This window comes from Anopheles stephensi, chromosome 3 (assembly GCF_013141755.1).
Source record: "Anopheles stephensi strain Indian chromosome 3, UCI_ANSTEP_V1.0, whole genome shotgun sequence".
NCBI lineage: Eukaryota > Metazoa > Arthropoda > Insecta > Diptera > Culicidae > Anopheles > Anopheles stephensi.
Genome location: NC_050203.1, coordinates 33814663 through 33827787, shown reverse-complemented (window position 1 = coordinate 33827787; position 13125 = coordinate 33814663). Strand labels below are relative to the sequence as shown.

The 13125-nt window shown below is 45.5% G+C and overlaps 3 protein-coding genes across 7 annotated transcripts in view; 1 reads left to right on the top strand and 2 right to left on the bottom strand.

Annotated features, from left to right (window-relative positions):
• Nucleotides 1–1030: 1030 nt before the first annotated feature.
• LOC118509604 (zinc finger protein 658) lies at nt 1031–3297 on the bottom strand. The gene is made up of 3 exons (XM_036050400.1): nt 3093–3297; nt 1809–3023; nt 1031–1741 (listed from the first exon to the last, which is right to left on the bottom strand). Exons 1-3 carry the CDS (start codon nt 3150–3152, stop codon nt 1196–1198), a joined length of 1821 nt encoding a protein of 606 aa, XP_035906293.1. The 5' UTR covers nt 3153–3297; the 3' UTR covers nt 1031–1195.
• Nucleotides 3298–3568: 271 nt separating this feature from the next.
• LOC118509607 (COP9 signalosome complex subunit 3) lies at nt 3569–6365 on the top strand. Of its 4 annotated transcripts, XR_004905898.1 has the most exons (8): nt 3570–4119; nt 4209–4363; nt 4433–4523; nt 4614–5344; nt 5420–5602; nt 5672–5739; nt 5816–5942; nt 6155–6365. XR_004905898.1 is itself a non-coding variant. In XM_036050416.1 (7 exons), the coding sequence occupies exons 1-7, from the start codon at nt 4065–4067 to the stop codon at nt 5829–5831; spliced, it is 1299 nt and encodes a 432-aa protein (XP_035906309.1). In that variant the 5' UTR covers nt 3570–4064; the 3' UTR covers nt 5832–6365. The 4 variants fall into 4 exon arrangements, 2 of the variants coding, with proteins under 2 accessions (XP_035906308.1, XP_035906309.1); XR_004905897.1 differs by having other exon boundaries at nt 3569–4119; nt 4209–4523; XM_036050416.1 differs by having other exon boundaries at nt 5816–6365.
• A 1679-nt stretch (nt 6366–8044) lies between these two features.
• Nucleotides 8045–13125, bottom strand: part of LOC118509603 — a 173117-nt gene continuing 168036 nt past the window's right edge. For both annotated transcript variants that reach the window (XM_036050398.1, XM_036050399.1), the window contains one exon: nt 8045–13115. In XM_036050398.1, the coding sequence (XP_035906291.1) occupies nt 13010–13115 (106 nt within the window). In that variant the 3' untranslated portion in view covers nt 8045–13009. The remainder of the gene's footprint in view (nt 13116–13125) is intronic.

Sequence of the window (13125 nt, the reverse complement as noted above, 5' to 3'; positions counted from 1 at the left end):
GTGCGAATTGCCGGATTGCAGTTTTAGGTGAAATACGATCGGCTGCGGCGAACGTGGGAATGAGACGATCGATGCGTTCATCAATCGTCCCGCAGGTCAACGTAACTGCAATGGCGTTCAAGGTTGGCTACATAGGTCGCTCATCTCTTTCCACGAAGCCACGAAGTCCATCCATGGCTCCGATCCGATCTCCGACAGGTTCGACTCCACTCGATCTGATACAGCCAAAACTGTCGATGTGTGGAACGAGTCCCCGACGAGCATCACGTTGCTTCGGCATTGGCTCTCAAAAGGATATCTGCACCACTATCTGCAAATGGTGTATAGGCACTCGTGACCCTCATTGGCATTTGCTTGCTTGTGGGAGCAATTAGGACGCGACGGTGTCTATGACAGACTCTAAGAACTTAAGAAACTCTTTTGAATCCTGTCTTTTCGAAAACGAGATAGCTTTCTCTACGAGGTCCCATGTCAGATTAGGCCTTCAGGGCGATTAAGGAGGCTTCGACGATCAGACATTACGGAAAAATGAAAATTTCAAGGCTCTCCAGACAACTAGTCTCATCTCCTCCTTGGTAGACGTAACTTCTTGAGTTACGCGAATGTGATCCAGTGCAGAAGAACAGTCATTCGCATAAATAACAGTTGATGGACAGGGGATCTGGTATTTTTCCAACTTCATCCAACGAAACCAAACGATGGCTGTGGTAAGCCTGTCCAGAGTCCCATCTTGCACAACTCCACCAACAGCCGATCACTGTAATTCAGATTTTGGATGACATTGACACTGTCTCGCGCTAGCTTTTGTAGTGCTGTCCCTTCCACGCCAGGTCCGATAACTCTTGAAGCCTGCTTATTCTTATTGGGTCTTGCGTTGGAGCACTTCGTGTAGATATGATCCCGAAGTGTTTCAAAAAGGAATATTTAAGTAATTTAATTGGCTTTTCCATTTATTTCCTTAACGTATAGAGCTGGATTAGTCATCTTGGTATACAATTCCAGCAATTAGCTGATGCTTTCATTCAATCTGTTCTTCATTCATTCAAAAGTTTAAAGGGCTTTTTCATTTTATTTGACTCGCGTATTTCATTCGAATCTTGCGTTTAGCAACGACATTTAAGTCCAGCGCCATGACTTCAACATTTGAATTTAAATGCAAAAAACCGGTATGTAATGCAGCATCACGTGAACGTGCTTAAATCGGGAACTGCGTCTCTTCGGACAGGGCAGCCGGTACGGTAACGACCGCGGCCGGTATCGTGATGCCACCGGTATCATGCACCACGGAATCAACGCTCTCGAGCGGCAGAAAGCAGTCGAACGAAATTTCCGGAGCATTAGTTGCCGGCTGCCGTTCGCTCGCTGTTGCTCCGATACCATGCTGCGCCCGGTGGCTATGCTCCCGCCGATCGTCCTCACAATCCATCTGCGAATCTTCATCGTTCGTCCTTATCAAGCCCGCCTTATGGTTGGCTTGGTGTCGTTTGAGGTTCTGCGCATTGATCGACGCATAATCGCACAGCGTACATTTCATGCGCTGGTATTCCTGCGGGTGTTGGGTTTGGATGTGGCCGCGTAGCGCACTCGGTTGCACCAGCCGAATGCCACACGTTTTGCACTGATACGCCTTTTCGTTGCGATGGCGCCGTTCGTGGTAGCTGAGTGCGCTTGGGTCGGCCGTCCGGAAGGTGCAGCTTTTGCAGGCCAGCGGTTTCAGCCCCGAGTGCTGCCGGATGTGAATCTGAATGGTGGAAAAGATGGGTTGTTTTAAGCGGTAAAGGCGAATGTCTTCCCTTACGCGTACTTACGTTCAGTGTCGCTTTACGGGCACACTTGTACCCGCACACGTTACACACGAACGGTTTTATTTTCAAGTGTACCGTTTTGATGTGCTTGGACAGGATCTTCGAGTTGGAAAACATGTGTTTGCAGATGTCGCACCGCCGTTCCGCGTACCAGCGTGGCTTTTCGTTCCCCTCCAGCTCGTCTTCCTCGTCGTGCGGTTCCTTCTTCCGGTGCAGCGCCTCGTGCACCGAGCGTTGCGATGTGTTGAGAAACTTCTTGCCGCACACCCGGCACGGCACATCGAGCGTTTGCTTTCGGCGGTGCGTTTGCAGATGCTTGAACACGTGCACCGTGTAGACGTAGCGCTTTTCGCACATCGGACACCGCAGCATGCCCAGATCGATTTGATGCTCTCGCCACACGTGCAACAGGCATGGTTTCCACGAATCAAACTTACTGTCACATTGGCTGCACTTGAAGCTGAAACGTTTGCGGGGTACGCTGGTTTTCGAACAGCTACCGTCGGCCGATTCCGGTACGCTATCGATTTCCGCGTGGCACCGTAAATGTTGGTCACGGATGTCGAACGAAGCGAACTTGTACGGGCAACCCTTCCGCGAGCATTTGTGCGGCTTTTCGTACTGAAACTTCTCCGTCAGCGATTTCAGCGTGACGGACTGTAAAAAATCATCCTCATCCTGCTCACCCTCGTCGCTAGCGGGTGGTGGGCTTCGTTCCGACTGCAGCTTCTTCCTTCTCGTGCGTGGAGTACTCTTTCGTTTTGGCTTATTGGTTTTGGGTGGCTGTTCGTCGCAGGAGGATGAGCTGCGAGATAAGGATGGAACTTTATCGTCGGTCGACGTACTGGAGGATGCAGACAGTATACTGCTGCTGCTGCTGCTAGAGGAGTTTAGTTTATCCACGACCGCTGGGACTGTTGATGCCGACAGCTGATTTTCTTGATCGTCCACCCTTTCCGGGTAAGCACATCGCTTCGGATTAACTAATCCATGTTCCTCCATCATGTGCTGTTTGATGGCTTGTAGCGTATCGCACGTCACCATGCCACAATCACCACAAGCATACTTTTTACCCAGATGCGTATTCTGTTCAGTGGCCGTTTCCATCTGGGCCGCTCTTGCGGTCCATCCAGCTGGAACGATATTCGATTCCTTACACCCATGGCTTCTGGGAGTGTTTTGGTAATGCTCTTTGGTGGTCATATCATGATTGTAGCTCTAAAAATGATAGCCAGCATTTCTTTAACGCTCGTCGCACGCACGCACACTGGCACAAGCAAAGCTTACCTGGGTGATTATGTTAGGACCGTTCCGGTTGGGTAAATCCATTCCCGGTTTGAGAAACATGTCGATTTTTTACCGAATCGTGACGGAAATTTCTTGAACAGCTGTTGTTATCGACGAAGAATCTGATTTGATTACTTTTTTGATCATCAACGACGGCGCACAAAAAACTGTAAACAAATCAAAACAACCGGTGTCGCCGTTTGACAGTTGCATTATGGCAGTGTTGCCAGCCAAAAGTTGGTAAATTTGAAATTGGGAAAATTAATAGTTATTTTTATGTGAACATTTCACATTTTGTTGGAATTTTATAGTGTTGCGTAAAAAATACTGTTTTTTTGTGTAGCAAACGATACGCAAAGTGTTTATAATTTACGTAATTGGAACTTTGTTCGGGGCTCTTTCAACCACCGCTTGGTGTCAAGCAAAAATCCCAAACACAAAAACGGGCTCATTTAGCGCACTCGGGCCCGCTGACACTGTTGACATTTGTTCTCTTCCACTCGTCCTCGGAAACACACAATCGCGTTTTGCCGACACAAAATCGCTTGTGCGAAGGAGAAAAAAGCCATCCTTGTTCGGTAATACTGAGGCTCTGTGATACTTCTGGCCCCGTTCGTCAGCATCTCGCAAAGGTTGGCCAATCAGCCAAACAAGAAAGCGCAGCCAACCGAGTGTTGATTGCCAGCTGCAGCACGGTACGTACGGCATCGGGGGAACCGGGACGGAAGTTTTGGCCCATCGTCGAACACCGCGTACCAAGCAGACACAACAGGGCATGGTCATGTCCGTACGGTGGTGCTGAAACACGGAGCTGGCATCGAAAGGAACATCGAGCGTGCGGATTGTTTCATCCGTTTCTACCGAAGAACGAGCTTATCTAGCGAAACTCGAAACGGCCATTCTCCATTCGGTTGCAGCGTTGCATAGCAGTTCAGCCTGTACCAGCCTGAACACGGGCGTGTGTTGTAAACAATGGCCTCCCCGCTAGAGTATTATGTTAATTTTGTCCGCACACAGAGTAGTGCAGGTAAGCAGGGGATGTGTGCCGGAATTATGTAAACAATGGGCTCCTTTTTCGGGTAATGAACTGTGTCCATCATTTGCGATCCTTTGCAGGCAACTTTCGCGAGCTGGTGGCATATTTAATCGATTCGGTCGAGCTGGTGACGAAGAATGGCAACATTCTGGACAATGTGATGGAAACGTTAGATATTCAGCAGCACTCGTTGGGCTACCTGTTTGTGCTATCGGCCAAGTTTAACGATTCGAGTGTAAGCGGCAGAAAGAGTTTCTGTTTGTGCGAGAGCTTGCTAATCCTCGGTAACTCTTCTCACCCACAGAATGTCGACGACACAGAAAATGTGCTACGCAGTGTGCGGGAATTCATCAGCTCCTGCGATGCGGAACAGGTGCGATTCGCACCGCAAGTTTGTAAGTTTGTAGTCTGTTTGGTAACCAGGGTTTGGCCGGGTATAGTCCTGCTGTCTACATTCCTTGCCCCTCGTGTCTTTCGTTTCGCAGATTACGAGCTCTGCCACCATCTGACGACGGCGCTGGTAAAAAACAAACAACACATCATCCAGGGTATACATGTGCTGGTGCTGGCGCTGGAGAAGATACGGCTGCACAGCAACCAGCTAACACCCATCCACGCCGACCTCTGTCAGCTGTGCCTGTGCGCGAAGGTGTTCAATCCGGCGATACGCCTGCTGGACTGCGACATTGCCACGATCGCCACCACCGACGATAACTACGCGGACACGAAGTACTTCCTGCTGTACTACTACTACGGTGGCATGATCTACACGGCGGTGAAGAACTACGAGCGGGCGCTGTACTTTTTCGAGGTGGCCGTCTCGACGCCCGCCCTCGCGATGTCGCACATTATGCTCGAATCGTACAAGAAGTACATCCTGGTGTCGCTCATCCTGCACGGTAAGGTGCTACCCATACCGAAGTACTCGTCGCAGGTGATTACGCGGTTTATGAAGCCGCTCAGCCACGCGTACCACGATCTGTCCAGTGCGTACAACACCTCGTCACCGGACGAGGTGCGAAATGTGGTGAACAAGTTCCGGGACACGTTCCAGCGGGACACGAACATGGGCCTGGTGAAGCAGGTCGTCGCCTCGCTGTACAAGAAGAACATCCAGCGATTGACGAAAACGTTCCTGACGCTGTCGCTGGCCGATGTGGCCAGCCGGGTGCAGCTGAGCGGGCCGGCCGAAGCGGAGACATATATTCTCAATATGGTGCGTGTTGATGGGACAGGAGGGAGACAGAAGAGGGGGTGCGGAGGGGGTATTAATACGGTCGCTTCGTTGCAGATCAAATCCGGCGAGATATTTGCCACGATCAATCAAAAGGATGGCATGGTCGTGTTTAAGGATGATCCCCAGGAGTACAACGACCAGGATGTGTTCGAAATGGTGCAGCAACAGATAGGCTTAGTGATGGGGCTGAACAAGCAAATTCTTAAGATGGACGAGGAGATAATGCTCAACCCAGTGGTAAGTTGGCGCGTTTGTGACTCGTTGTACAGAGCTAGTGCCTAACATTTTCCATTTTCCGTATTTTAGTTTGTTAAAAAATCGTTTGGCAACCAGGAAGACGATGGGATTGGTTGCAATTCGAAGGTTTATAGTAGGTAAGTTGCATTTAGCGTACTACTATTCGAATTATTTACCAAAACGACTCACTTTCCATCCGTTTTCGAAATTTAGTGATCCAACGGAATAAATTGTTGATTATGTAAAAAAAAACACACACACAAAACCAATCCCGACATAAACGAGATAAATGGCTCCGAGCAGTAAGGAGGGCACAAGCAACGGCAGGAACATGGAAATGGTATGGATCCCAACGAATCGAACTGATAAACTTAAAACGGCCGAAAATGAAGTCGCTGAAGCGGAACGAAGCAAGCGCAGGGAAATGCGATAACGCTTCTCACAGAGAGAAAACCCGCTTTTGGGGAGGGAGAATTGTGACAAAACAATTTCACCACCACCATTTCATTGAGCAAACATTAATTTCAATTTTCCTTTATCATAACCGTTCAGTGGTTTCGACCTGATGCAGGCACAAGACGTGAACAAGAGAGCGTAGTAAAACAACGGAAAGCTTCCCATTGAATTGTCGTCACCCTCTTTCCATCTCTCTGTGAGGACATTGGGTGGGTGAAAAAGTTTGCGACGAAAGGTTGGTTAAGCAGAAGCGAAGTAAAATGAGTGTAATAAAAGGGAGTAGCCGGAAGTGAGAATGTGAAGCCTATACGCATTGCCGTGAATTGTTCGAAAACGAAGCATTTAGAACCGAAATGATGTGCGATGATCTGAGGTAAGTTAACGTAATATGAATACTTACATATTTTTAGCAAAAAACAACAATTTAGGCAATGCAGCACATGTCAGAGGATTAGAGCAGCAGTTGATTTCAGAATACTAAGACATATAAGAAGTCTTAAGGATCTGTTAGTAACGAATGACAAGAGTTATTTATTTTGCAACATCTACGATGATGTAAAACCCGCATTTGATAACATTGTCGGTGCTAAATCCTCGCGAGCCTCGGTGAAGTTGATCGGGCTTGTAAGAATGACAATGACCTACATCACATCTGGTAGGTCAATGGTCTGCCCTACAGGGATAGGTTTGCCGGTCTTCTCACTCGATATTCGGAGGTGGAAACTTTGGGGATTCAAATCCCAACAAAAAATCTAGATTATGGCACACGCAATGCCATATAAATCTTTGATTTGAGATTATCCTATGTAGCCTGAAGCTTAGCTAAGTATCGAGCAAGGGCCAAAAAACATCAAATTTGAGGTTATCGAGAAGAAAACCAAAATACCACAGGGGTGATGGTCAGATAGGAGATCGCACCTCTGCAAAGTCTAAAACCATAGCTATCTAAAGTCAAAAGACAGTACCGACAATAACATATGAAGACTTCGTCTGTGGGTCTCCAACTTGGGAGAAATGGGAGGTTTAGGCCTGTCATTTCTTGCTTCCTTGACTTGACTTTTTCATAGCTGGAGAGCCGGTTATTTGATCTTGCTCTGTGAAGATCGACTTCACGGTGGAGAGGAAACTTCTCTACTCAAAATACCTGTCACGACGGAAGAAGCCTGGGAGATCCTGTACAGAGCATTTATAGTTCCAGAATTCACATAAGACTTTGAGACATGCACTCTGTCCAAAGCTGACGTAATCTCCTTAGTAGCGTTGGAGTGTAAGGTGCCCGGAAGGATTTTTGGCCCCGTATGTGTGGAAGGACAATGCAGGAGCCTGTCATTGTCTCTACGAGCTGTACGATGATCTCAACATCGTGCAGCGAATAAGATTCGTGAGGCTCCGGTGGGCTGGTCATGCCATGAGAATAATACCGGACGACCACCCCCAGAAAGTCCATTCAAGCCGTCCACATGGACCAATGAGGCTTGGAAGGCCTATATTGAGATGGAGTGAAGATGTCGCCGTCGCAGTAATCGGTATAACGATTTTCAAACGACGACACAAGGTTTGAGGATATCTAGAGCATTCCGAAACTAGCTGAAGTGCCGGTTAGTCAGCAGTTGCTATGGAGAAACAGTTCTAATGGAAATCGTTGCTTGCCAACCGGGCCTTCCACCAACTATGTTCCCAGATGATGTCACAATAGCAGCACATAAATTCGTGAAGTCACTACGCGTAGGGCTATTAAATCATTCTGCAATCAACTGATGCTATAGCACTGTCCTGTGCTGCGATCGCCAAAATCATTATTAATGTTAGAAAATCGTGAGGCGAATTTAACTCGTCACCTCATTGGAAGAGTCCTTGTCCGGTGTTTTTCTCATGACGTCTCCAACCCATCAGAAATCAAAGATCTAAAATAAAAGAAAAACAACGCAGACTTATAACCAATCCACCAATCCCATTCCATGCTGAAAGGCGCTAAACGGTTTCCAATTACCAATTCTGTTGAAATTCAATGATATGGTTGAGTGGTTTTATTTCTTATGTTCTTTTTTTCCTCTCTTTTGTTCATTTTCTCTCTCTCTCTCTCTCACAATGTTTCATGTTTCATGATCTCTGGTTTGTGTTTTGTTGTTCTTTTGTGTCACTTTTAAATTTCATTGAAATTGCTAATTGTTAGCGGAGTAAAGATTTGGTTTTTTTTTTACTTTCTTTCTTACAACTGTTTAAATTTCTTTTGGTTTTCTGCACTTTCTAAACAAGTTTCTACAGTCGCTCCATTTATGAATACCTAGGATCACTTGGCTAGCGCTTTTCCGCACCGACAGCTACCAGCGTGACCATGCAAACAACGGCCACCCATCAAATTGTTCTAGAATTTTTCTTTTAATTATGCATTTCAATAATTTTGCTTTTCAACTGTTTCGTGTGTGTGTGTGTGTGTGTTTTGTCTGTTTTATGTTGTGTATGGAAACAGGTTTTTTTGTCTTAAATTTGTTATCGCTTCCTTTCTTCTATTGTGACCGACATTCTTTTCTTCATTTTTTTGCTAAACATTATATCATTTTGAGAGATTATCTTAAATTCCATGTGTCTTTAAATTTTTCTTCCTGCACTGTATGCAAAATTAACAAACTAACGAAACCAAGCGGAACAAAACCATATTTTACTACATCCTTTTTTGCCATCCCGAGTTCTTTTGTTTTTTCTTCTCTGTTCTCTCTTCAGTATGCTGTTGCGCCGGGTTATTCGGATTGGTAGTTTGAAAGGTTTTTTTTTTTGTAATTTAATGTCTTTTCCATCCTATCCACTATACGAGAGGTAGTATGCACTAAAAAACCTGAACAAAAATTGAAAGGAACGTTCGTAGTTGCATTTGACATGTCTCCTTTTGTCTGTATGTCGATCAGTGGTTTGCTCTTCTGCTTCACTGTTTTCGGTTACTGTTTGGTTTGGTTTTCTATTCTGACTTTTAACTTTCCGACCTTACAAATCTACATATTTCTTGCAGTTTTTTTTTCTATTGCACTTACACGCCCACTGCTGCTTCCCACAATTTTCAACAATTTTTCCGCTGTCCCAGCTAGCCTGCTCCGTCTCACACACGCTCGCTTCACTCCGTGTCCCGCTACCCTTTTTATTGTCATGAAGTCTTGGATTCGTCTTGCTTATTTTTGTTTATATCGCCTCCATTTTTCGAGAGGTCAGAATCAGAATGGAGAGTTGTGTGGGCAACTGGTTTTTTATATCTGTTTGTGAGTCATTTTTCATGTTTGTTTTTTGCTTTGCTTTCCATTTCTATCTTCTAGCTTTTGGGTTTTTCTTTTATTCGGAGCCTTTTCGTAACAAGCGATTTCTTCTTTATCTTCTGCTTTTACTCTGTAACTGTCGTTTTGCTTATCTGCTGCAAAAGAGTTTGTGTGAGTTTTTGGTTTAGTAAATTTAAATTCTTATTATTTTACAACATTTGTTTTGTGGTAGAGAAAACCCCGGTTTCTATTGCTATGGAATGTTGGGAGGAATTGTTTTTCTGTTTTTTTTTTGTTGTTGCTGCATTCCCATCTACTTGTTTGGCAAATTTTTTGGTAAGAAAGGAGAGAGTAAATTTCTATTGCTCCCTACCTCATGTTCGGCGCTCAGCTTTCGGACAGTGCTGAAGGAATTCGATACTGGTGTGGAGCAGAGAAGGACTTTCCTGATCACGTAGCGGCTTCAAACATCTCGCCAACTTCGAACCGATCACATCTGCCATATCTATTTACATCGTGATGTGTGCGTGTCGCAAAGAAAGTGGCAAAGTTAGCTATTAAACTCAGCAAATGAGGGTTTTTTTTTCTGTAGTAACGCGACTGATAACTTTTGGAGTTGGGTTTGTCTATTCTTGCATCAGATTTAACAAGTGTTTTAATCCTTTCGTCTGCCCTCTTTGCATTCTCTAACAGGTGTCTGTGTGTAGTGTGTTTTACAATTTCTTTTATAATCTGAGTTTTGGGAAAAAAGGACTCTCTGAGAGCACTCCATCGCAGAGTTGAATCAGAGCTATTAACATTAATTTAATTGTTTTACTAACCTTCAAGTAGCTTGTTTGCTTTTGTCCCTTTTTCACGTCACGTGTTCTTATGTGCAGCGCGTGTTTACTTATCTTATTAAAGCGAACGATATTCGAAAACCGAAAAGTCTCCTTAACTTGAAAAAAAAGGATTGATAATTTGGTTCCTTTACTCAACAGCTTTGGCAGTTTTTGGTTTTCGTCGAGTCACAGGCGTTTTGAATCGTGTAATGGAACTTTTCAAACAATCAGTGGAATATTTCAACAGGATAGAGCATTTGCAACACGAGCTGTGGAACTTCACAATCCGGTGTGGAGTTTCTGTCGAGCATTTGATTCAATCCTGCAGTATTCAACCCAGTGATTGATAAGCTCCATCAATGCGATTCAAAACCTCGTAAATGTCGACATTCGTCACCATGAGTTTGTATGAGTATTCTGGGTTCCTTTCGTAAAGGTGACAGTACAGGTGGTTAGCATCGTTAACTGTAACCGAACGACGACTCCAATAGAGCCCGGACCGATACTCTTCCGGACATCAACGACGCTACGATGTAGATAACTCTTCAGGCGTCAGTCCCAAAGATCGTACGAAGGTTTGGCAGTTTAGAGGGGTTAATTTGGATTCGGTTTCCGCGTGTGCTCGCAGTGGAGTCGTGTGAATGGGGGCTCTAAAGAGTTGGCAGTTTTTAACGTGTATTTTTTAAACCGATTCTAAACACTCCCTTAACACGTAGTTTGAACACGGGCAATGAAAACACGCAAGCTGCCACGGTTGGAAATTGACTCACAATCACGACTGCTGGGGACCTTTCGGGCTAGTCGGGCCCCGGATGCGGATGATGAGTAGGATGACTAAACTAACCCGCAAAACGAAAAACGTTAAATCACGCTGCTGCCATTTTGTCAGGAACAAAAACACAAGAGCAGGTCCTCTTCTCTATCACTTGATCTATCCGAACTGCTTGCGTACAGTTCCATCTGCACGATCGCGACCCGTCGGGCGCTAGAGTAAGCCCAATCTATACCTGGCGTAAGGTTTTCTTTTTGGTCCGTTTTATTTTAAAGTTTTGAAAAAATCCGCTCCACAACGGCCAAACATGATGGCCGGTAGTGGGGTCGCTCGTTGGAGCGGGAGTCGAGAAAGAAAAGTGTGTTCTACAGGTTAAAGTTTCTTCAAGCCGTCAAGTTGACGGTCGCCCTCTCTCTCTCCTTCTCTCTCTTTATCTCTCTATCATCATTAATAAACTAGTCAGCTACGTAACTCGTTCTTCGCCCCAGAAGGTGGGGACTAACAATTTGAATCCGAACCGTCCAAACAGACCTATTAATGGATGAAACATCGCTGTTGCGCTAAGATAGTTTTCCTTCTTTTACCTATCGCTTCATTTACAGTACTCGCTTGTTCGTTCATTAGTTTTTACGACAGCGACTTGCTTGTTGTTATTATTCTATATTCGTTTATAATGTAAGTTTTAAAACTCTTCCACCGTGTTCGTGATCTTTATAATATCATTTTGTTTGCTCGTTTAAGTTTTGTGTTGATTTAATCGATTTTAATAATTTGCTTTCCATTTTAATGAACCCTTTGCACGCTTGCACGCTTACCCGCCCATTCTGATTAGATATAATTCAATTCGATTTCAATTAATTAGTGAACAAGTCCATATCTTCTTTGGGGGCCGTCTAATAACGGCCCCATTTTAAATTGTAACCGTCGCATTGCTGCGCTGTTGTGTAACGATTTTGCTAATAAATCCTATTACCCTCCCTGCCACGCTAATAATACTCGTTCGCGTTCGCTAGATCCTCCATAGAATTGAGGCATCAACCTGGTGGCCACTCAATAACTCCCTTATTAAAAGCTCGGCAAACACTGCGGATTGTAGTTGTCGGTAAGAGGTTGCGGATAGTGATCTATCAGCAGGAGAAGAGAAGGGATTGCTGAGGAAAGAATTTGTGAGGAGTGGGAATCGGTAGCGTTCACTGTGTAACCTAATCCTGTGGTGTGGAGGGAGCTTAGTAAGAATCTGTCAACCGTTTTTGATTTCACTCGTTTTCCAAGGTAGCCGTAGCTGTGAAGTCCACTGGTCGCCCCACCACCATCGCGCGCACACCCATCGAACACTTCAGCTATCAATTATAAACGTAATAATTGGTTTGTTTGATTTGTATCGTTTACTAGAAGTAATACTAAAACGTAGTACATAGTAGTGTTTTGTTGACCTCAGCCACCTGTCCGGAGGTCCGTCCTGCACGTCAGACTCCCTGGTGGTTTTGCTCCTTTACCTCAGACATCAGGGAAAGCTTTGTTTTTTTTTTTGCTTTTGATTAACGATTCTCCTGGTGCCTTTTGTGACCGTCTCCTACTGCTCCTCGCACAAACTACTCTGGTCTAGTAAAATTGTAGAATTAGAATGACTAACAGATGGGACGCATCCGGTTGCGCGCCCCGTTTATTTGTTCCTAGGTAGCTAATGATTAGTTACACCACTACGGTCAGCTACAGTCCGCTACGAGTAGTAAAGTTAGTTAGTTAGTAGTTGCTCTGCGCACTCGCCGCTAGCAGCGTGTAGTAGTGTAGTGACATTCGCCCTAGCAATGCCCGTCTACTCCACAACAACGACGAAGTAGTAGTGGTGGTGGTGGTGGTGATGAGTGCCGAGAGTAGAAAAGAAGTACACGATACGTTGCTGCTAGTATTGCTCAGTCCATCATTTTCCTGCTGCTGCTGCTGCTGCTGCTCACTGTTGTCGCCCGTGGCCGGGCGTGCGTTTGGCATGTCGTCGGTTTGGTTTGGTTGCGCGGGAAGACAATTCTGTACGGCATCTGGTGGCGTTCGCTCGATGACGCGGTCAGACCGTGGTGACGCGATCGATCTCAACGTACCGTACAGAATTGTCGTTTTGTCAGCAAATCACCTCCTTGTCCTCGAACACGGCCGTATCCATCGAGCTGAGCGATTTGAGCCGCGTCTGCAGGACGCTCGTGCGCCGGCAGTTTCGTTTGATTTTTCTACAAACAC

Coding starts and splice junctions, on each gene's coding strand:
- LOC118509607 (XM_036050415.1), top strand. CDS start 4,065: ATGGCCTCCCCGCTAGAGTATTATGTTAATTTTGTCCGCACACAGAGT. Junction 4,524..4,613: donor GCGATTCGCACCGCAAGTTT/GTAAGTTTGTAG, acceptor TTCGTTTCGCAG/ATTACGAGCTCTGCCACCAT. Junction 5,345..5,419: donor AGACATATATTCTCAATATG/GTGCGTGTTGAT, acceptor GCTTCGTTGCAG/ATCAAATCCGGCGAGATATT.
- LOC118509604 (XM_036050400.1), bottom strand. CDS start 3,152: ATGTTTCTCAAACCGGGAATGGATTTACCCAACCGGAACGGTCCTAAC. Junction 3,024..3,092: donor GTCCTAACATAATCACCCAG/GTAAGCTTTGCT, acceptor TATCATTTTTAG/AGCTACAATCATGATATGAC. Junction 1,742..1,808: donor CCCGTAAAGCGACACTGAAC/GTAAGTACGCGT, acceptor TCCACCATTCAG/ATTCACATCCGGCAGCACTC.